This window comes from Osmerus mordax, chromosome 7 (genome assembly GCF_038355195.1).
Source record: "Osmerus mordax isolate fOsmMor3 chromosome 7, fOsmMor3.pri, whole genome shotgun sequence".
Classification (NCBI taxonomy): Eukaryota; Metazoa; Chordata; class Actinopteri; order Osmeriformes; family Osmeridae; genus Osmerus; species Osmerus mordax.
The window spans coordinates 7,956,189-7,978,446 of NC_090056.1; the positions used below are offsets into that span (position 1 = coordinate 7,956,189).

A 22,258-nucleotide genomic window follows, 5' to 3' on the forward strand; every position below is an offset into this window, starting at 1 on the left:
AAGACGAGAAACCCAATCTGTCATCAGTTGTGCTGTGATCTTATTAAACCTATCATGAGGTCAGCATGTTCATGACCAGCAACCACACCTATAAGGGCTGGAGATCATCTAAGATAATTTCTTTTAGTTTGTTTTTCTATTTTTTCAGAAACTGAAAACCACCCACACGTGACATTTAACTTCTTAGATTTTTTTCCCACATACTTGATTTATAAGATTGCATTGTACTACAATATACATCACAATCAATACATCAAAATACATCATAATGTTGAATATTTCATACAGTGAATGAATCAAATTGAACCTTTTTGCAAATAATCCACCTTTAACTGTGTCTGGTCTCCATGTAAAATCATGATGCATCACACTGAGTGAGCTTTCCCCATCTTTATTGTTTCAACCATTCTCACAACATTCCTGTCCAGTTATGGAACCTACTCTGATTTCCATGAGATGTCATCATACAGATTCATGGCGAACCACCATGCTTCACATCTGTCAGCACATATTCATTCAGTTTTAACTGGAGGTTTTCATTGTGAAGTGAAAATTCCCTGTTGAACCTTGTCCAGCCTGTGTTTGAGATGTCTCCACAATTCAGCTCAGGTAAGCTACAGTAGGCCTTTATCTCTCTAAGCGAGTGAACATTCTCAGCTAAAAATATTGACACAGCCTGCCACATGTTAGGAAGTGTTTTTTTTAAGATGAATTGGTTCCCTGTGCCATATTTATTTGTTCTTGGATAATTTTAGTAACTAAAACTAGAAATGGATGTGTTGTTGTTGGTTTAGGTGTGTCACCAATGCACATGGCTATTTCTACAGTGCCTGACTGCAATCAGCTCTCTGTAAACCGCCACTGTACCTTTGTGAACCCTGACCATTCACAGCAACACAACAGACATGAGAAATGAGAGTGAGAGCACTGGAAAATTACTCTCTTGTTGGTTTCCTGTTATTTTTAAGAAGAGGAAATACTGACCTGTTGTGTGGTATATATACTTCTGCCTTGTCATTTTCCATTGAGGCTTCTGTCAGCTGTCAAATAACCATGCCTTGGGCTGTCTTGCCATGCTGTGTTGTAATATCAGATATTATTATAATTCCATCAAAAATCATAGCTGTCCATTCAGGATTCAGAAAATGTAATTAATCGTATTATCTACAAAATGTCTTAAATTGTATGAAGACAAATTGTATGATTTCAGATTAATCCAATCTGTCAAAATGCTGTTAACTTCATACTTTCAGACCCGACCAAATACAACAGTGGTCTCCTGGGTCAACTGTCATTCTCAGTCAGAATGGAACTATTCTCTACATTCTGATCTGCTCTGCCAGACAGTGTTGCTACCGTGCTCGTAAACCTGTGACTGCAGCTGTCAATGTGGGTGGGATGTGTGCTCTTCGAGTCTCCTGTGAGGCAGGCAGGGCAGCACCCCGCCCTGTGTACGTCAGCAGGTGACCTTTAGTCAGGACAGCGTCCTGACTGGCGGCTCAAGGTGTTCCTGTGACAACCCTTTGGGATTTTCACACTTCATCCCGGAATGCCTGGAATCTAGGTGTCATTTCCTCTCAGGAAAAACATCTTGGCTGGCCAAGGTGTCCATGTTGGAGAGCCTAGCTATGTCTACATACCTCCTTACATCTGGAACACAGCTGGGATTAAGTACAGTACAAAGTCAGCTCTCAGCTTCTTTTTTTTACTTTTCCATCCATATCTACAACTGTGTTCTTTCCAGAGGGATCATCAATGGAACCTCAGTGTCTCTAGTGAAGTCCGTGCAAAATTACTTATCCAAAGCTAGTTTCCATTTTTTTTCACGAGGCCCTTTCCAAGTATACACCTGTACATCCCAAAATAGTCTCTGTACCTAGTGTGCATTACGTTATGCAATGGTTTGGAAGCTTTTCATCTGGTGAACCACCTGTGGTGGACCTTACCTTCCTCAGTAGCCTTGTGGAAACGACGCGAGGCCTCCCCTCCTCGCTTCCTGCTCCAGCTCTACTTGATACATCGTTTATTAGTGCTAAACACACGATCAGAGAGGAAGGTCTCATGCTTAGCCCTCAGTCTGTTTGAGAAAGAGTTGGTCAACAGTGACTTCTCTCGGCCTTCAGTCATCTGATAAGATTTCAGAGCGGGTATTTATGAAAGGACACATTGTCTTAATGTTGAAGTTGGACACATTTTCTATAAACAGCGGAGAAAAAAAGTCCTTCAAAGTCTAGACTCTACAGGAAAGATTTTTTTGTAACCAAAACGTAGAGTACAGTGTGTGTCTGTGTTTCTACTATCTTCTTACAAAGTAAGGAATGTGGCAGAGTTTAAACTTGTTTTCGATGATTCAGTAATACGCAGCCTGTGAGCTCCTCTGAGTTTGGACATTGGCAGGAGCCAGAGCCTGGGCATGGCCCATCCTTGAGCTTTATAGGAATAATGACTCAATGCAAATCAACCCATAATGTAGGCATGCTGTTTTACTTGCCACAAGTCTGACCACTTAAGTCTGAACTCTACCCGGAGCTGTCAGAGGAGATCTGTCTTCCTCACCTTAGTGATACACAACCAGATCTGGCAGACATGACACCCCACTGCTCGGAAGGCTGGGCATGTTGGTTCAGAGATGGACCCTGCCAAAACCTCAGACATCAATTTTAGGGAAAGCTCCTGGATTTGTTCGCCATGTTATGTACGTGTCAAGTCTAGCCTCGGGGAGAAGTTGGTGTATTATTTGTGACCATTGCTGCCCACTGTATGTTTAGTCACAGTCACATTCGTATCAATCATGATACAGTAACTGGGTCCCACCCAAACCCATTACCCTTAAAGCTGGCAAGACAGAATCTTTTTGAGTCCCTGTGGAGAGAAATGTGGACAGTTGAGAAACTCATTCATGGATACATACGGAGTTAGATGCTATTGTTGTGTGTTTTCCACAGTGTTATTTTCAGTTATTTTTAACTCGGTATTTGTACAATGTTGGATCTGTGTCATAAACTTTTGCTCCATCATGACAGACATGGTACTGTGGATTTCTTATTTCATCCATTATATGAATGCTTTCTTTTCGACATTTATAGGACAAATAATATTTTCATTGCTATGCCTACATTCTATGTGTGTTTGAATCAACATAGAATCCAATTGGCTGCTGTGCATACCTCTACATAGCCAAACAATATCCCCTCAAACTGAATGGGGTCATTGTATTTAAGACTCAGAAGTTGCTCTAAATGTGCGATGTCCTCTTTCGGTCCCAGGGAGGCTTTATTATCCAACATATGTGGAGCGATTTGAAAAGACATATTGTCTGAGTGAGATCGAGCTTCCAGTAAATTCTGTCCCTCACTCTCACCGTTGTCCTTGTTGACACAGAATGAATAAAACTGCAGCGACAGACAGATACTTAATATGCCTGAGACAAAGAGAACTTGGTTCAATGCTCCCAAATTTCCAAGGTACAGTAGTAGTTGCAGTTGTAGCCAATGTGGTCGGCCTATGTACTAATGCGTCTCCAATTTCCTTGGTCCTCACGACAGCAACTGTTCGTTGTGTATTTCATGATTGATGATATTTGACACCTGCAGACCACCTTTTTTCTCAGTTGAATCAATGCCTTCTTCACAAATTGTATTTGTTTGAATTAAGACTTGTTTGAACAATCATGGTATGCACTTCAGTAATTCCCAGCAGAGATCTGCAGCCTGACACACCAAAATAATATTTCAGTTGAGTAGTTTACAGTCGGTTTGTTATGTTTTAAAGTGTATGACTCCTCTAAAGTATACTGTGTACAGTAGTGGTGTTGCCCATTCTCTTGGGAGTAGTCCAACCGCTGTCATTCTTGGACAGTATGAAATGTAAACAGCATGGTGGGAAGGTGAGGTTTCAGAGCAAACTGGTGCCACCATCTGCTGAAACTCTCTGACCACCTGGTTCCCACCTGTATCGGACAAGCATACTTTCCTCTGTCTTGGTCTATTTTTAAACCACCTGGTCATTCCTCCACTCCCCACTCCGTGAGAATAGATCCTCTTGTATCTCAGGTCGAGTGTTAATAAAACACGTTCTATACCCATGTTAGAACTGTAATTAACATTAACTTGGAAGAACTTTACATTACTAAGCTGCCAAATATTTCCCTGTGACAGCTGGCCTCAGCACTAGGCCATGTTGGTGTCTCCAACTTTTAATGATTAATTCATCAATTATTAACATAGTTTTTCTGTAGGGTTTGTACAATATTTTACAGAATGTTAATTATTGGACATATTTCTTGCCCATAAGGAACTCTGACGGGTTGGCCTTTGTGTCATTGTTTGAATTCAGCTGGGAGGAGTCTCTTCTACAATGGCCCAGCTCACAACCATTCAAGTTCGTCCCCAAGATCAGACATACTGCACCAGCACCATGGAAACGAGGAAGGATCGCAATCCTAAAAGTTGAAATCCTGACAGGATGCCTAAACAGATTGAACAAACTGCTGAGGCTGTCAGTAGCATCACAGTGCAACCATCACAACATTGTTGTGCAACATGGATGGGCAGATCAATATTTTCTCGTCTATATCCTATGTAGTCTGTTTTCTTCAACAACCGTTTAATCTAACTAATCATATGATTGAACAGCTGTTATGGAAACATTAATCAAACTTTCCTGAATCAGTATCCAGCGCCAGAGCAGTAGCCTACGTTAGTTGGAACCAGTTACACATCCAGGATGTCTTTTTCTCTCCTCAGCTCGTGTGAAGCTGTGTAAACTCCGCTCACCAAAAGACTGGGAGGGAGGAGAGGGGAAACAGAGAAGAAAAAAGAGAGAGAGAGAAAAAAGGCTCTGGAAGTGGAAATGGGCAACAGGGAGGAGGAATGCGAAACATTCCTGATGCCGCTCCAGTGGCTGTTTACACGGCGCGCAGCCTGTGACATCAGAGCCCGGACTTTATAAATGTCAGTGAGCCCAGGAATGAGCAGTTAGCAAACAGCAGCACCGGTAGCACTACCTACATAACAGCACTTAGAGGGATTGAGTATAAACCACTGTAGTGCTAGCAGGCAGACTCATCCACATTGGTCCTCATGGATAGACTACTCTGTGACAATGTGAAAGCTTTGGCTTTGCTGCTCACTATGGGTGTACAGGTGAGGCCTGACTTATTTGTCTCGGGGTTACACCTGTTTAGATGGGAGGAGGTGGGGGGGGGTGGATTAGGGTTGAGGGTCTGTTGAATCCTTTGTTCTTGATGGTGATTGATGTTATTTAGTGGTTGATGTAGTTTAGAAGAAATTGTCGGATGGTTCTGAGTTAAGATGAAGATGATACTTTTTCTAGAGTGTTCGTATTACTTAATCTAGGTATGGTGGAAGAACTGGACCTTTTTCCAGATATTAAACTTCCAAATGAACAAAGTTGATATCAAGAATGTACTGTACAGTTTTGGATTATTGCAGTCATTTAATTTGGCGTTTAGGTTTTTAAAGTGTTTTTAAACTTTATCTTCTTTAAAGTGGCCATAATACATAAAGATTATTCTTTACTGACCTGACCTATGTTTTTCTAACTAAATGAAACAGTGTTCCAGTGCAGCCTATGAGTTGTCCACTTGGCTCCTTCCCCTCAGTGTAATTGAAAACAGAGCACTTTTGTTCAAAACTTGTGTTTTATTCCCAGAATGTTCACTAAACAAAAAATACCTTGACCAAAACCTTTGATCTTAATAAGGACCAGGGAGTCGTTTTATAATTTCAGTAAAGTTCCAAAATATTATTAAAATGATGATGGTGATAAAGTCAGAGATGGAAATGTTGGGTGGGATGATGATGACAATGTCCATAAAGGCTTCTCTGACCTCTGTGTTGATGCCAGGTGTGGTGCCAGCTGTGTCAGCGACCATGCCAGTGCCCCAGCCCCCTTCCTCAGTGCTCAGAGGGCGTTCCTCTGGTGCTGGACGGCTGCCACTGCTGCCAGGTGTGTGCCAGGCAGCGAGGCGAGGTCTGCAGTGACATGTACGCCTGTGACAAGCAGCGGGGACTACAGTGTGACTACAGCGCCAGTTTCCCTGGTGACCCCGGGGAATGTGTCAGTGAGTGTTACCCTTTTCGAACGGTCAACAAGCACACCCTGACCTGTGCTGCCAGCCCATGCCTGTGGGGACAGGACAGAAGGGAGGATGTCAAAGGAGGGAGGGAGGTTCAGGGACTGTGGCTGCTACCCTCTGCATCTGTCTGATGGTCTGTGGGACCATTAGACTTATTTCTGACTCTGTTTAGAGCCTGCTCACTCAGCCCATGGCGGCGGCTTGACACCCCTCCAAACATCTCAACCTCTATTTCGAGTGCGGGTGTTGACACACTTCATCTGATGACTGCCCATTGAGAATGATCGATTGCAGAGACAACACGCATGGATTGAAAAACAGACTCCTCAGTCTCTTTGGCCTGCTTCCCTATAACACAACCATTGGCAGAGGCACCCGTCTCTGGGTCCTCATGTCTCATGTCTTATGCAAGCTCTTTCTTTCTCCTCCTTGCTTCCTTCTCTCTTTCTCTCTCTCTCTTTTTCTCTTCTCCTTCAGTCCCTCGTTCTCTATATCTCTCTCTCTCCTCTCTTTCTTTCCACCTCTCCCTTCCCCCTGCTTGGTTTTCATTTCCCAATTGTTTTCCACTGGGGTTTGGTCACGGTCTAACTCTCTGGATAGAGCTGCAGGGCTGTGGTCATGAAGTGGACTGATGTGATTGGCCGTCTGTGTTCCCCTGTCCTCAGGTCAGGAAGAGCTGACCTGCGAGCTCAACGGGGTCACCTACCAGGATGGACAGGTCTTCCAGCCTTCCTGTAACACCCAGTGTCGCTGCCAAGGTGGAGGGGTGACCTGTGTGCCTCTGTGCCCCGTGGACGTCCTCCTGCCTCGCCCAGACTGCCCTCACCCCCAACACGTCCAGCTGCCTGGGAAGTGCTGCAAGGAGTGGGTGTGTGAGAACCTGGACAACAGCATTATTCAGGACGCCATAACAGGTACTGTAGCCCAGACTAACCCCTAAAAGAGAACATCTTCAAAAAGAGCAGGAATAAACTTTGGAATACAAACTTCGGACTGATTCTAAACAGCTGACCTTCACATGGGGGGGATTCAGCCTATAACACACTCCTTACACACCCCATTTAATGCAGCAATTACGAAGGTTGTTCTGATGGTAAAGTTTTGGAATGACACTCCCACATTCCCACATTTGTATAAACTTTGTGTCGTTGCCACTCATGTCTGACGGCATTTTATTGAGGGCTCTTTTGCATTTCATTGGGCTGAGTCTGGCCAAATGAAAACTCTTAATGTCCAAATATAACTTACATTTAATTGGAAAAGTCATATCACAGGCACTTTCCAATGACTAAGTCTGCAGTTTCATAACAAGAGCTGTGGCTTTGTAACAATAAAATCATGAGGCCAAAGACATGCTCCAAACCAGATTTAGGAACATAAAACCACTCCAAACAACATCTGGAATTTCTGACTATGTCACCCAGTCAAGCTATGTCAATAGCCATGGAACATTTTGTACTGAGTGCTCTCAAATTCAAAGCCTAGATGGTGTCCATGCTGCGTAGAGTAACAAAGCCAGTGAAATAGTTGATTATTATTCTTCACACAATCTATTTCTTTTAGAAAGATCTCCAGAAAACAAATTACATGGAGATGTGTGTGAAGTTAAAGTCGGATTTTACATAAGGTACATTTTTGTGATTTAGTCCCTAAAAGACAAACTGTTCTCATCGATGTATTTTCTTTTTTAGCCCCACCCATGCAGAGCAGACACATTCAGAGTAGGCTCAGATGAGATTGTTTGGATGTAGCTCAGCAGTTCAGGGCTTGATGCTGTGACTGGGCCTCATGCTCTGTCTGTCGTCTGGCCCTGCTCCAGCCTCCAGGACGGACGGCAGGCTGTGGCCGGTGCTGCCGGCCCTCCGGCAGAACCCAGCCTTCAACTGTGTGGACCGGAGCACAGAGTGGAGCGCCTGCTCCCGGACATGTGGCGCTGGGGTCTCCACGCGCGTGTCCAACAGCAACCCAAGCTGCCGGCTGGAGATGCAGACCCGTCTGTGTAAGGTCCGGCCCTGCCAGCCACTCCCTCCTCAAAGGACCCCAATGGTGAGACCCCGACTATGAACCACCCCCAGGCCCACATCTCCACCCTTACCCCCCCCCAACACACACACACACACATGCTGTCATGTGACTTTGGGTGTCAATCTGCACTGCCCTACAGAATGTCCGTTCCTGTATTCTAAACCCCAGTGTGCATGTCTTGTCCCTCCAGTGGGGGCGTGGGTCGCGATGCGAGGCCAGCTACAGGTTAACGACGCCGGTGCGGCTGGTGCACCAGGGCTGCTACAGCACGCGCGTCTACCGGCCCCGGTACTGCGGCCAATGCACCGATGCCCGCTGCTGCACCCCGTACCATACCCACACGGCCCCGGTGCCCTTCCTCTGCCCCTCTGGCAGGCTGCTGCAGAGGGCTGTGATGATGATTCACTCCTGTGTGTGCCACTACAACTGCCCATACTCTGCAGAGTACAGGGCCGGGCCACAGAGGAGTCCAGCCCCCTGGGGCTAGAGGCCCAGCCAACGGGCCCATGCACTGACTGACTGAGTCCCCCTCATGGAGACTGTCCAGGAAGGGACCAGGAGGTAAATTAGGGTTGGACCCAGCAGAGGATCGTCATAGGATAGGTATTGTGTAAGTAATGAACTGTGACTGAGTCGGGGACAAAAGTCCTGTTTGACTGGACATGCTCACTCTGCACTAGGAACCCTAACTCTGCCCCATTGAATCTTTGTTAGAGCCCAGAGGTTTTCTCTGTGTGTTTGAATTGAACAGGAATGACCAGTGTTGTTGCTTAGATCTCTGTAACTAACGACTACATAGAGACGCCAACGTTTGAGTTGATAGATACTGTATCTTGACATGCAAATACAGTGTGCTACCCATTTACCTTTGTGTTGTGGTAGCCAGATGGAATTGCACTTAATTTTTGTTGCTGTAAATATATTTCAGGTGTTTTTAAGCATTGTACATTTGCTTGTATTATTATTCTTAACATTCACAATGCCTCTCTCTGTCTTGTACATGACTAATGTCATGTTCTCTGTTGTCCTGTCCTGTAATTATCACACAAACTCTAAATCGGACTCTCCTTTAGCTAACAGACAGTTGTTGGTTACATGTTGTAGTCTGAGTTGACGTCAGTCAAACGCTTTTCAACATCAGTCTATTGGAGTTGATTAGTCTTTTCTCATTACTGTTGTACAGGAATGATGCCTCCATTCAAATAAAGCATCTAACACCAAGTTTCTGATTCATGTTATCAGAGTATCATCTTCCCCTGTCAGTCACAGTTGGCACACAAAGTAATGTACTATACATACATTATACATGGTATTATACATACACTGTACATGGTATTATACATACACACACTGTGATAGCACAGTGTGTGTATAATGCACAGCCACAACGAACGTCACATGGTCTGGGTGCTTAGATGCTTCTCTGCTGCTCCCTGATGAGGACTGACCCCAGACAGGAGCTGCTCCCTGATGAGGACTGACCCCAGACAGGAGCTGCTCCCTGATGAGGACTGACCCCAGACAGGAGCTGCTCCCTGATGAGGACTGACCCCAGACAGGAGCTGCTCCCTGATGAGGACTGACCCCAGACAGGAGCTGCTCCCTGATGAGGACTGACCCCAGACAGGAGCTGCTCCCTGATGAGGACTGACCCCAGACAGGAGCTGCTCCCTGATGAGGACTGACCCCAGACAGGAGCTGCTTCCTGACACCATGAACGTGTGTCAAGTCTGACATCTAGTGGTATCATTGAGAAGTGGCACGAGAACACAGACTGACATGGAGAAATATGGTGGATTAACCATAACATCTGTCTGTTGAAATTATGATCACAACAGTACAGTATCAAATAATGAAGGTCAAGGTCAAATGTAAGTTTGTTTAGTGGGCAACACTTTACATCACAGTCACATTGTTAAGGATGCACAAAAAATGGCAGTGTTTTCATTTTAACAGCATCATCATTATCAGGGTAGATTTATACTCAGGATTGATTGTCCCAGTTAGATTCAACTTTGTTTTCAGTTACCTAAATTTATTTTCAGTCTCATCATACAGTAAGACATACAGTATAACCTGGCAGTTCAATGATTCAACATTGCTAAGCCTCCAATTCACTCAAGCTTGGACTTTCGTCCTTTTAATAAACCTCTGACCAAACATCGACAGGAAAGCCAGACCAAAGTGAGCACAAGCAGAAGAGAACCCAGCAGCAGTGCAAACACGTCTACGTTGTGATAAACGTACCAAGGCATCTTATAGGACTCAGTACGCAGGTGTGCCGCCCCTTTATGTCTCATAACAAACTCTACCCAGAAGGTGGCGCTGTCCATTGGCTGGATGGGTCGATCATGGTGCAGCTGGGACAGCTTACGCATGTTCTCCCTGTACGGCTTCCTTTCATCCAGGATGTTCATCAGAGCGAGAGTTAGAGACTCTACCTCCAACGTGTTCACCTCAACAACCTCTCCGACGCCCCTATGCTTCAGACGCATCACGTTGTCAAACTGGTCGAAGATGAGGGGGATTCCCAGCACGGGGACGCCGTGGTAGATGGCCTCGTAGATTCCGTTTGTGCCGCCATGTGAGACGAACATCTTCGTCTGAGGGTGGCCCAGCAGGTCGTTCTGAGGCAGCCATTCAACCAGCAATGTGTTGTTCCCCAGTGAGGCTGGCCTCTCTCCCAGGTGTCTCCACACCACCTTTTGAGGCAGACGGGCGAACGCAGAAGCAATGACCTCCGACCTCTCAGGGCCCAGACCACCCAGAAAAGTCCCGAATGTCATGACCACCACCCCGTGTTCTCCAGAGCTCCTCACAAACTCCTCCAAGTCTGCAGGGAGGGGCTTGGAGGGCTTACACTGGAAGCCACCGATGTAGATTACGTTGGGCATGGTGGGGCGAGGGAACTCAAAGACAAAGTCCACGCGCATCAGCCAGAGATCCGCTCCTTGAATGAGTGACATGACATCCACACCAGGGCCTAAGTACTTATCACACACAGTCTGGTAGGGAGGTCCGGCGACCACGTGGTACAAGTAGAGACTGAGGCCATGGTAGAGGTGGTTATACAGCCTCTGGACAAAGTCCATTCTGTCTGTGTTGCGGGAGAACAGTTGGGGGATGTAAGAGAGAGGAGAGGGAGCTATGGAAAAGTGTCCTTCTCCACTGGGCATCCAGCGGACGTTCAGCACCAAGGGCAGCTGGAGATGTCGGGCCAACAGGACCCCAACAGGGAACACTGGGTCGGTCAGAACCAGGTCAAACTCCGCCTCCCTCAGCTCCCTCATCAGAGTCTGATTCTCAAACATGGCAGCAGCCATCTGGACCAGTGTGTTGTGGTTCTGCCGGATCATGCTGAAGAGGTGGTTGTAGATGGCCAGGAAGGCCCAGGGGGTTCCCTCGCCACGGCGGAGCTCCAAACTCCTCATCAGGAAGTTAGCCATAAACGTTTTGCTCTCAATGACCTGGGGCTCCTGCAGAGGGATAGTGATGGAGGTGTAGTGGGGGGACATCTCTGTCACGTACCAGCTGGTGGAAGAGCGCACCACAGTGACCTGGTGACCCCGAGCATGCAGAGCCTCCACCAGCAGACGCATGTTCAGCCAGTGACTCCCGTCTACGGGGTAGACAAGAATTCGGCCTGCGTTGCTGGAGGACAACACCACCAGGATCATCAGGACAGTGGCCTGCACACTGAATGACCCCATTACTGTAGAAAGATAGCAGGCAAAAGTATGTACTACAGTTATTTTCAACACAAGACACTGCCCAGGGTGTAGATTATTGGTATTGTAGTAAAGTAGGAACTGTAATTTAATTATGTGGAACTATGAGTGCTAGACAAAGGTTTTGACATATCCACCTCAGCCTCTCCTGAAATCCTAAAACTGACATTCGGCAATAATGCATAACCTTGAGTGTGATATTTCTACAGATGTCTACTTGCTGTTCTACAAGTGAAATGTATTATCTTACATAGCAACAACGGATTATGATTTTGAATAATGTAAATCATTCATTTGGCTCCTCTAACTCAAAATGAGTGCACAACTTTGCTGGACTGTTGCCAAGCAGCACATTTGTTTTCCTGCACATAAACAACTAATGCCATTTACTTTGTATAGATGGATAATGGTTGTTAATGTAAGCAGAGTGATACACCTAGACTTATAAGTGCTAGTAATGTTATAGCCAACTATCAGCACTCTTGTCCAATCAAAATATTTGGTCGGAACTAAATGTTGTTTAAGGTTTACAGCACACAGTAAAAAATTATGGTAAAGTGTTGTTGAATCATGCAATGACTCATCAACAATTTGAAACAAATGCAATGGCAAAAGCAGATTGTATTATTAAAAGATTATTATCAACAAAAAAAATGTGTTACATTTGTTGTCAGTTGACAGTAAAAAGTCCTTAGTAAATCAGTCCTCACCTCTGAAATCCCAGTCTTTGTCTTTTTTCCAATCAGAGCAGAAATCCAACTGAATCCGTATACATCCAGCAGGACGGTTTCACTGATATGTAGTCAATCATTCATGTGGTATTCAATATGTTACCTCTTTAGGCAGCCTAGGAAAGCTGTACCATCACACTTTGTTGACAGCAAATGTGTGCAGTCTTGTGGAAATGTCCCCACAGCCAGTGTATTTCTGTTAATATATACACAAGGTGAGCACCAGGGCTTCGAACATTCATTAATTCTCTTCGTCACAAGTTAATCACATCTGGATTAACAGTAGTCTTCACTACATGAGTTAATCACATCAATAGCAACAATGGTCAGAATAGAGTGTCAAACTACAGTGTTGTAAAGACATTGATCTGTCTACAGAACAACATCTCAAACCACCACCACACCAGTAATTTCAAAAATGTCTTCTCAGCATTTCTGTAATGTTCCTTCCCTCACCTAGCCTCTGCTCATCACAATTCTACAATCAAACACAACAAAATGTTTTTTATAAAATGTAAATAGTGAGTAGGGTGCAGCTTGTTTCATCACAACACACACAATGCATCCAAGAAGCCTATTGTGATTAGGTTGACATTTATTTTATATTATTTGAGGTTCCTATAGTGTCATCTTTAGAAATTATTCTTTTGAAAAGTTAAACGTGGAATTTTAAAAGCAGAGTGATAATGATGTGTGTGGTTTGCAATGCAAAGTCAAAGCATTCACCCTGCCAAACTAAACCACCAAAGTGCCTTCTAAACACCATTATACAGTTACTGGACTCATCTCAAGGTAGAATTACAACCTCTTTTGGGGCCTCACATGAAGAATGTGACTAAGGTATGTCAGTTGTCCCTGTGAACCAAAGTGTGCTGTCCAGGGATACGTAAGTCCATGTACGCTAACTATAGACTTACCCAAAGGGCACGCTCTTCTGTGAAATCATTTAGTTTGTGAAGTATTTTTAGGGCAGCTCTTAAGCAAAAACAAAATCTCCGAACATAAAAGAATGTGTGCACACATTTGAACTCCTTCACAAGTCCAAATAAGATTGCGCACAGTACTACTCATACTCCAGGTTACCCTCTAATGACTGGGTACATGGTTGTCAATGTACCTGATCTCACATGTGGGTGATAAGTGGAGGGGTAGTCTGAAGGTTAAACCCTCTTTATGATATTTGGTCTTGTTAACCACTGCCCCTACACTCCCCTGCCTGGCCCACGTGTGTACATTGTGAACCCAGAACTTGGCAAACATTAAAGGGCAAGTCCAGGCTATCATATGTCCATGTGTCCAGCGGGAAGGAGGGGGCCTGGAGAGTTCCTTAGCGGAGGGGGTTCGGTTACATTAATAAAGAGCAAAGGCTTCCTGTTTGCACCGGCTGCCTTCAGTTCAGACGGTGGACTCTCCTCTCTCAGACAGGACGCAAGAAAAACACCCCCTGAGAATGGAGCTGCCCCAGATGGAGTATGTGAGGCGTCGCAGGTGTGACAGCGCAGGTGAGGCCACCGGCGACCCAGCAGGACCAGGGGGACGGGAGAGATAAAGGGAGAAGCTGGTATATTTACTTTTGGGTATCAGTGCAGTGTTTTGCCGTTTACACAGTAGCACATGTTGTCAACAGACATGTGGCTGCACATGCATGCAGCACATGTTGTCAACAGACATGTGGCTGCACAGGCATGCATCACAGGGTATAAATAACCCTGCTGGCTGGACTAGTGTTTGTTGCACAGAATGCAATGGCCTCAGAGTTCAGCAGTTTTAAGTAGAACTTCGGAAAAGAAGAAAAGAATGAAATTAGTCTTGTGGCATGTTAGATTTGCATCAGCTTTGGGTGGAAACTATTGTATGATGTGCAACGTTTATGGACAGCATGGCAAGGTAGCCATGATGTCTGTGAATGAAGACAGTCTGAAAGTGTCGGTCTGTTACTGGTCTAGTTGCCCAGCCAGCACGTTCTACAGAAACATGGATGTCAAGTTGACTCTTTCAGTAATCTAGAACCGGGTCCTTGGGATATCTGATTGTTGTTCATTCTTGCTTAATAAACTCAAGAAACCAACTGTTAAATGTCAAGCCTTTTTCCCCATTCTGGACCATTTGACTTGCTTGTATTTTTCTAATATCTGCCAGCTCTGAAAGGAGATTGCCAGATACGTAGAACCACAGAGACACAGACAGATTGCCAGTGAAGGGGGTTTTAGTGTGTTGTGTGTGCGTAAGCCTTCTTGGCCAATTTATTTTGGAAAGTCGGTCTGAATTCCTGCCAGGCCCAACCCTGAAGAGGATACTGCAGGATGTTCCCAGTCTACCATCAAAAGGATGGTATGTTCCACTACTATGGGGCTCTACCCAAAAAAGAAATAGCGGTCATTACTGCCCCTTCTAACATAAACACTGGTGAATATCAGGCTTCCTTTAAACAACAATTGCAACCATTATGTTTTAAATCACATGACTGTAGAATGCTGAAAAACAAATGTGACCCTAGGGTGCAGTTGCTGTAGTAAGTCAGTGACAGCTGGTTTAAGGTCTGATTTTTTGACACATAAAGAATGTTTGGTTGTGTTATGTCATCACGACTCCGTCCCCGAGTGTCACAGCAGAGGCCAGTCAGCTGTCAATCCATCAAGCAATTTTGAACTTAAAATGATCATCAGTGCATTTGTGAATACAGTCTATATCATAATTGTCCTAATGTCGAATTGCATCATAAATTATACTAATTTACGGACTTAGTGTTCACAATATTGGTATATTGATGACACTGGTATATTTCTTACATCTCATGTCGTACCTCAACCGTGTAATATGGTTCAATGAGATACAACACTCATGTCTTAAAAGGCTATTGGGCCCTTAATGCTTTAATCTTGTTAATGCCTTATTACCAACCTCACACAGACAGACAGGACCTGGGAAGAACTGGATTATATAAAACACACTAATGCTTCAAATAACCATTGATCGTCTTCATGTGCTGATTAGTTACAAGAGAGTAACTAAGGCAGTCTCCAGTATCTCTACATCCAGACCTTCAGCTGCCCCCTTGTGTTACTTTGGAGCAATCCCACTCTGACCCCAACTGAGAGGAAGCAGTCACAAGGACCAGCACATCCCTTTTTCTGGAGCTTTTTAAGATCTTCTTTCCAAGAGACAGATTCTATCAGTGATTTTGCATTGTCACCGCCCCAGATTAGATCGTGTCAGTAGCTTTTCTCTTCTGACTAAGGTCCCTTGAGGAAGACCTACTTAACTGTGGGGCCCTATTATCTAACGCAACAGCAGGTCCTCTGTGAGCCAGCAGACAGCTGAACAGTGAGACAGCATGGCCACAATCCTCCCCTCCCGTATTCTGATTCCCGCCTCCTTCTCCTTGGCAACGGTCAGGTGACCTCATCGGAGTTCAATGAGAGGCAGGGCTGTGTTGCTCTTCTGGTGTCCCTGGCTTACACTCGCTCCGCTGCACAGGGAGAGGGGGGAGACTGTGCCGTAAATGCGTTGTCCGGGGCCACCGGCCTCCACTCTGGCGACAGACATGTCCTCCACCGAGCAGAAGGAGCTCACACAGACGCCCCTGCTCAAGATCTGGGTGCCCTGGATGGGAAGCCAGCTGAGTCGCAGGAGAGGCTGTAAGTGAGAACCAGCTACAGCTTGAACTACCCCCACCTCCTCTTTCTCTCTGTCTGTCTTCCTCTCTTTCTCACGCTCTCCTTCCCTCTCCTTTCTACTCTTTCCGCCCTTTCATCTTTGTTGAAGCCACAGGGCAAGTCTTCTGTTTGCAACAGGTGCAACAACTAGCCCGAAGCTGAAAGTCTGATTGTATCTTATTTCTCTCCCATGGTTTACCCTCCCCTTCTTCCTGCCATGAGAATTAGCTCAGTGCCACACAGCACTCAGTGCCAAAGGATAAGGCACGCAGCTTTCTGAGCGATGCAGTAGAGCGAGAGAGAGAGAGGAGAGCCAGCGCTAGTGTTTCTCTGCTTTTTCTGCTTTAACATTGTCCTGCGAAATGCTTTGCTAACGCTGCACTCTCCATTCATACTGTCAGAATTCCTGGACAGTCCTTACGGTATACTCTACTATACTGGCCTCTCCTCCACATTCCCTCTGTACCGTCACATGACTCATCTGCTGTACCTTTCACCTCCACATTCAGCTACTGGCTTTAAAGACTTCTCATCTCTTCTGAACACTTTCGTGACTCAGTGTTCCTGTTTTATGAAACAAGACCGATTGCGTTATCATGCACATCAAAGTTCTCACTCAGTCTGAGGAATGTTGATGTGCTGACACCGGAATCAGAATTCTCTGATTTGTAGGATGTCAATACTCCGCTGAATGGGCGCTTGTGTGTGCTGGCGCTAACTTTCCCTGAGGGCCTGGTTGTCAGCTATGTGACAGATCCCAGAAGGGCTCTGATGAGCTCTGGGGATCAGGCCACCTGGACAGGTTTAGCAGCTGCCAGTTTACTTATATCATGCTTGAATCATTATCATTTATGTTTGAGTAGGATCATTTTGTATACCTGAATATCCCCATTATTGCCAGTAAAACAGAATGTCTATAAAAATGACTTCTGACAAGTATGTCCTTTATTTCGATCCATGAACCACCACAGGGATGTTTGGTACAATACTTTAGTACTTGCGAGAAGTCATGTGACCAGGATGCCCTGGTTTACAGACATTTGATCTCACCACTTGTAGCCTCTTCCTTAATGAGATGGTAGGGATTACAATGTCACTCAGTGTCACACTCACCTATTTTTTATAGGTAGTGCTCATCTGTACCTGGAATGTGGAGAACTGATGTGTCATAGTTCTGTTTCTTTCCCAGCCTCTGTGCCTCAGTTCTGTAACTCCCCCACCATGCTTGTAATGGTGGGACTGCCAGCAAGGGGCAAGACCTACATCTCCAAGAAGCTCACCCGCTACCTCAACTGGATAGGAGTACCCACAAAAGGTCAATATACATTGTACTCTATTTTAGATATATTTGACTTCCAAAAGTTAGGAATATCAGCTTTGAATGTTGGAACTAAGAAAGGAGTCAGTTCATATCCAGGTATTGTAATTATTGTTTTGCGTAAAGTACTGTTGTCTCTCTCTCCTGCCTCTCCCACATGGTCCAGTCTTCAACCTAGGCCAGTACCGCAGGGAAGCCGTCCAAAGCTACAAGAGTTTTGAGTTCTTCCTACCAGAAAACGAAGAGGCCATGAGGATTCGCAAGTATGAAATGAAACACTGCCGCTCTGCAAGGTCTTCAAATGAGTCTGCTAAGACCCAAAGGTTTTCATCCTCAGTCAGATGGGGGGGAAAACTGCTTTGCGTATTGTTTCAGCCTTACAGTCAGGCCCTGTATTCAAATCAACATAGTGCCCCTATGGGACGGGACCCGCTCCATGTGTATCTGACTGTGTCTTCTCTCACAGCGCATGTGCTTCTGCGGCTCTGCAAGACCTGACAACGTACTTTTCTAAGGAACATGGACAAGTAGCCGTGAGTAAGAGCACAACAGAAACTCCCCCACAGACTCATTGTCCATTCACCCACATCCCTCAGGAAGCACCTCAGACTCACTGTCCCCCACATCCCTCAGGAAGCACCTCAGACTCACTGTCACCCACATCCCTCAGGAAGCACCTCAGACTCACTGTCACCCACATCCCTCAGGAAGCACCTCAGACTCACTGTCCCCTACATCCCTCGGGAAGCACCTCACACGTAGCCATGGCGCACACTTTACAATCTATGAGCGGAACATATTATTGACATGTGACGCAGAGTTAATTTGTGGTGTGTGTTATATCAAGGTGTTTGATGCCACCAACACCACCAGGGAGAGGAGAAGTGTCCTCGTCAGCTTCGCCAGGGAGAAGGGTTACAAGGCAAGTGAACATGTGTCACATGTCAATGCATGACGTGGAACAAGATGGGGTTCGAGCCGAATGGGTTTACCACCTGGTGTGTTATGTGCTATACAATGGTGGGAACTGCATTGTAAACACTAATTCATGAATCTAATTCGTGAATAAACACTACTGATTGTGTCTTCAAGGTGTTTTTTGTGGAGTCGATCTGTGATGACCCGGACATCATTGCTGAGAACATAAAGGTGAGGAGGTCCATTTGATTCATGTTTTGGAACACCAGAGGGCTCTCTGGTACCACTATCCTGACATGATCACATCTGAATCTAAGCTCTGGCTCTCCTCAGCAAGTGAAGATCAGCAGTCCGGACTATGAAGGTCGTGACAAAGACGAAGCATTGACGGACTTCCTGCAACGCATCGAGTGCTACAAGCAGACTTACGTGCCTTTGGACGATGAGAAGGACAGGTACATTAGAGCCTGAGAGGAGCTTTGTTTCCTGAAATGTTTGTCTACATCTCTGTTGTACAAAAAGTTACAACATGCACAATACTAATTAAAAGCCAAATGTAACAGGCTCAGTTAGAGCCTATCTCTCTGCTAGTTGTTGGAGATAACCTAGAATCAAAATCAGAAAGGGTTTTAATCGCCATGAAAGTTTGCACAGACAAGGAATTTACTTTGGCAGGAAGGTGCATACATACATAGAGGAATCTTAAAAACTTAAATATGTGGTCTAACTATACTAAAGGTACATAGTCCAGCAAATACTAAGGGAATTTAGAATTAAAGTTAAATATACAATAAACTACAAAGAACCAATAATTTACAATATAAAAATGTAAAAAAAAAAATATTACAAACAATTGAAATAGTACAAAAAATATAAATTGTGTAACCTACTTTCTTGTCTTTCTCATGACAGGCACCTTTCCTACATCAAGATCTACAATGTGGGCAGCAGGTACCTGGTGAACAGAGTCCAGGACCACATCCAGAGCAGGATCGTGTACTACCTCATGAATATTCACGTGACCCCGCGCTCCATCTTCTTGAGCAGGCATGGAGAAAGCGAGCTCAACCTGCTGGGGCGCATAGGAGGCGACTCGGGCCTCTCGCCCAGGGGTCAAAATGTGTGTGCATCACCCAGCACCGATCATGAAGTCCATGGCACTCGTTTCCATTCAAATTACACTTCACTTCATGTTTTCTTGTTCTGAACCACATGCACATGTCAATATGAGATAGAACGTATGCAGATATGAAGAAACGGTCATAGACCTTCTTGTGAGTGATGTTAGCCAACTCTATCTTCAGTATGCAACAGCCTTGGCAGCCTTCATCAAGGGTCAGAAGGTCAAGGATCTGAAGGTGTGGACCAGCCATATGAAGAGGACCATTCAGACAGCAGAGGCTTTAGGAGTGCCCTACGAACAGTGGAAGGCCCTCAACGAGATCGACGCAGTGAGTGCTGTGTTTGCTGCCGAGTTTCTGTGTGTGATAGATAGATTGGAATAAGAATTAATAGATGAGCTGAAAGCGATGAATGGTGAAACATACAGTAAGTGTTGAATGAAGCTGACATGCTCCGTACTGTTCCAGGGTGTGTGTGAAGAGTTAACCTACGAGGAGATTCAGGGGAAATTCCCAGAGGAGTTTGCACTCAGGGACCAGGACAAGTATCGGTATCGTTACCCCAAGGGTGAGGTAAGAGTTCTCCATAAAGTGGGGTCATGCTTAGTGTGGGAAAGCAGAAAAGGAAAAAATGATGGTCCAATGTGAAGCATCCTTCATGTCCTTGTGTCTATCTCCCCTCTGTCGTGCTGCTCAGTCATATGAGGACCTGGTCCATCGCCTGGAGCCAGTGATTATGGAGCTGGAGAGGCAGGAGAATGTGTTGGTGGTGTGTCACCAAGCAATCATGCGCTGCCTGCTAGCCTACTTCCTGGACAAACCTGCAGGTAGGGGATGACAAGCTCCCATCCAGACATGGACTGCTGATATTGTCGAGTCTTCATGAGGCTTGTCGTCCTCAACCATGCCTCTTTTTTTCCAAACAGACAAGTTGCCGTATCTGAGATGCCCTCTCCACACTGTCCTCAAACTCACACCAATAGCATATGGTGAGCTTGGTGTGTTTTTAAAGAGCTTCAATGTCCACATGCTCTTCCCTCATGGCCGTGTCACTCATGCCTTTCATTCCTGTTTTTAGGATGTAAAGTGGAATCCTGTTTCCTGAACGTTGAGGCAGTCAACACACACAGAGAAAGGCCTCCCGTGAGTCATGAAGCTTCAGTCTAATACCTCAGTGGATTTGAAAAGTTCGAGTGTTCCAAATTTCTTCAGGGCAGGGCACATTATACACACTGTCTGCCCAAAACATACTCATGAACATGTGTTTTATAGGTTGTGGATGTCAATAGAAAACCAGAAGATGCACTGACGACTGTTCCTGACCACATATGAAGAATCTGGAAGCTGGACACTAGGACCATGAATACATGATGTTGTAGCATTCTAGTTGAAACATGGGCGTCTGTATTGGGTTCATGGCAGGAGGAGCTTAAGGGAAAGGAACGATATGGGATGGTGGCAACCCAAACGCCAGTGAAAGCAGAGTGGCAAAAAAAAAAAGAAATTCTACCTCTGTTTGGTAAATGAGACACAAAAGAATGGAATTGTTGACCTCGTAGTGTAAAGGAAATGTGCCTAAAATGTGTCGATGTGACAATACAAGCCATTTGATAAATCTAATTGGAGTGGATTTATTAAGGACAGTAATGGGTTCACAAAGCTGTTGAAGAGAAATACGGATATGCAATCAGAACATGTGTACGTGAAGTGGAGATTATAAAACAAACATCTGAAATTGTAAATGTAACTTTTCATCGTTTACCACCAAGCAGTGTAGCTTGGAGATTAAATGAGTAACTATCAGCACCATGGACAGCTCACAAACAAACAAACATTGTTTGAAAATAAACTTCAAAATGACTATTTGAACAAATCTATTAATCTTTTTTCTTATGAATAGATGCATCTCTATTGTATGGGATTATGCTAACAATATCTACAATCCACAAACTTGGTAGTACAGGAAAACTGTACCTGAATATATAATTTGAGCTCAGAAACTAGAGGAACACCCAAGGCAAATATTTGGTGAAAAAACAAAGGTTTTAATAAACACCTCTCTTATGGAATAGATAGAATAGATAGGCACATTTAGAGGAAATTGTGCCACCATTGAACTGTTTATCAGTGTAAACTGATAAACTTTATCAGTTTATCAGCCTTCACAATTATACTTAGCTATAGCCTGTGCGTTTTACTGTTATGGCAGGCCTGCATTAAAGAGAGAGAGAGAGAGAGAGAGAGAGAGAGAGAGAGAGAGAGAGAGAGAGAGAGAGAGAGAGAGAGAGAGAGAGAGAGAGGAAAAGGGAGGGAGGGAGGGAGGGAGGGAGGGAGGGAGGGAGGGAGGGAGGGAGGGAGGGAGGGAGGGAGGGAGGGAGGGAGGGAGGGAGGGAGGGAGGGAGGGAGGGAGGGAAGGTAGTGTTTTTCTTTCAAATTGTCGACATTCACGGGTTAAGAATACCTCATTTCGCACGCTCCCCTATGACAAGAGTCCGCGAAAATCTTTAGTAGGCTATGCACCAGAGGACTGAATTTCTTTCATATTCTTTATAGTTCGGATGTTGCATGTAGCCTAGAACGTCTATTTTCTTTATTATCACAGCGGTTTCCGACCGTTTAAATAAAGCTGAGGGAGGGGAAAGACTTGCAAAAAATAACTTA

The 22,258-nt window shown here is 45.0% G+C and overlaps 2 protein-coding genes and 1 pseudogene across 3 annotated transcripts; 2 read left to right on the plus strand and 1 right to left on the minus strand.

The window, feature by feature from the left end:
- The first annotated feature begins 5,032 nt into the window (after positions 1–5,032).
- Positions 5,033–9,341, plus strand: ccn5 (cellular communication network factor 5). Its single transcript, XM_067239318.1, has 5 exons — positions 5,033–5,144; positions 5,869–6,085; positions 6,766–7,014; positions 7,920–8,146; positions 8,316–9,341. The coding sequence occupies exons 1-5, from the start codon at positions 5,082–5,084 to the stop codon at positions 8,610–8,612; spliced, it is 1,053 nt and encodes a 350-aa protein (XP_067095419.1). The 5' UTR covers positions 5,033–5,081; the 3' UTR covers positions 8,613–9,341.
- Positions 9,342–9,997: 656 nt separating this feature from the next.
- On the minus strand, positions 9,998–11,835 carry LOC136945772 (UDP-glucuronosyltransferase 2A1 pseudogene; annotated as a pseudogene). The gene has a single exon (XR_010876858.1). The product of XR_010876858.1 is annotated as a UDP-glucuronosyltransferase 2A1 pseudogene (transcript).
- A 2,143-nt stretch (positions 11,836–13,978) lies between these two features.
- pfkfb1 (6-phosphofructo-2-kinase/fructose-2,6-biphosphatase 1) lies at positions 13,979–21,470 on the plus strand. The gene is made up of 14 exons (XM_067239317.1): positions 13,979–14,086; positions 17,430–17,555; positions 17,725–17,821; positions 18,025–18,091; positions 18,406–18,480; positions 18,651–18,707; positions 18,810–18,931; positions 19,389–19,596; positions 19,781–19,927; positions 20,066–20,170; positions 20,295–20,424; positions 20,524–20,586; positions 20,676–20,740; positions 20,870–21,470. The coding sequence occupies exons 1-14, from the start codon at positions 14,035–14,037 to the stop codon at positions 20,927–20,929; spliced, it is 1,374 nt and encodes a 457-aa protein (XP_067095418.1). The 5' UTR covers positions 13,979–14,034; the 3' UTR covers positions 20,930–21,470.
- The last annotated feature ends 788 nt before the right edge of the window (positions 21,471–22,258 follow it).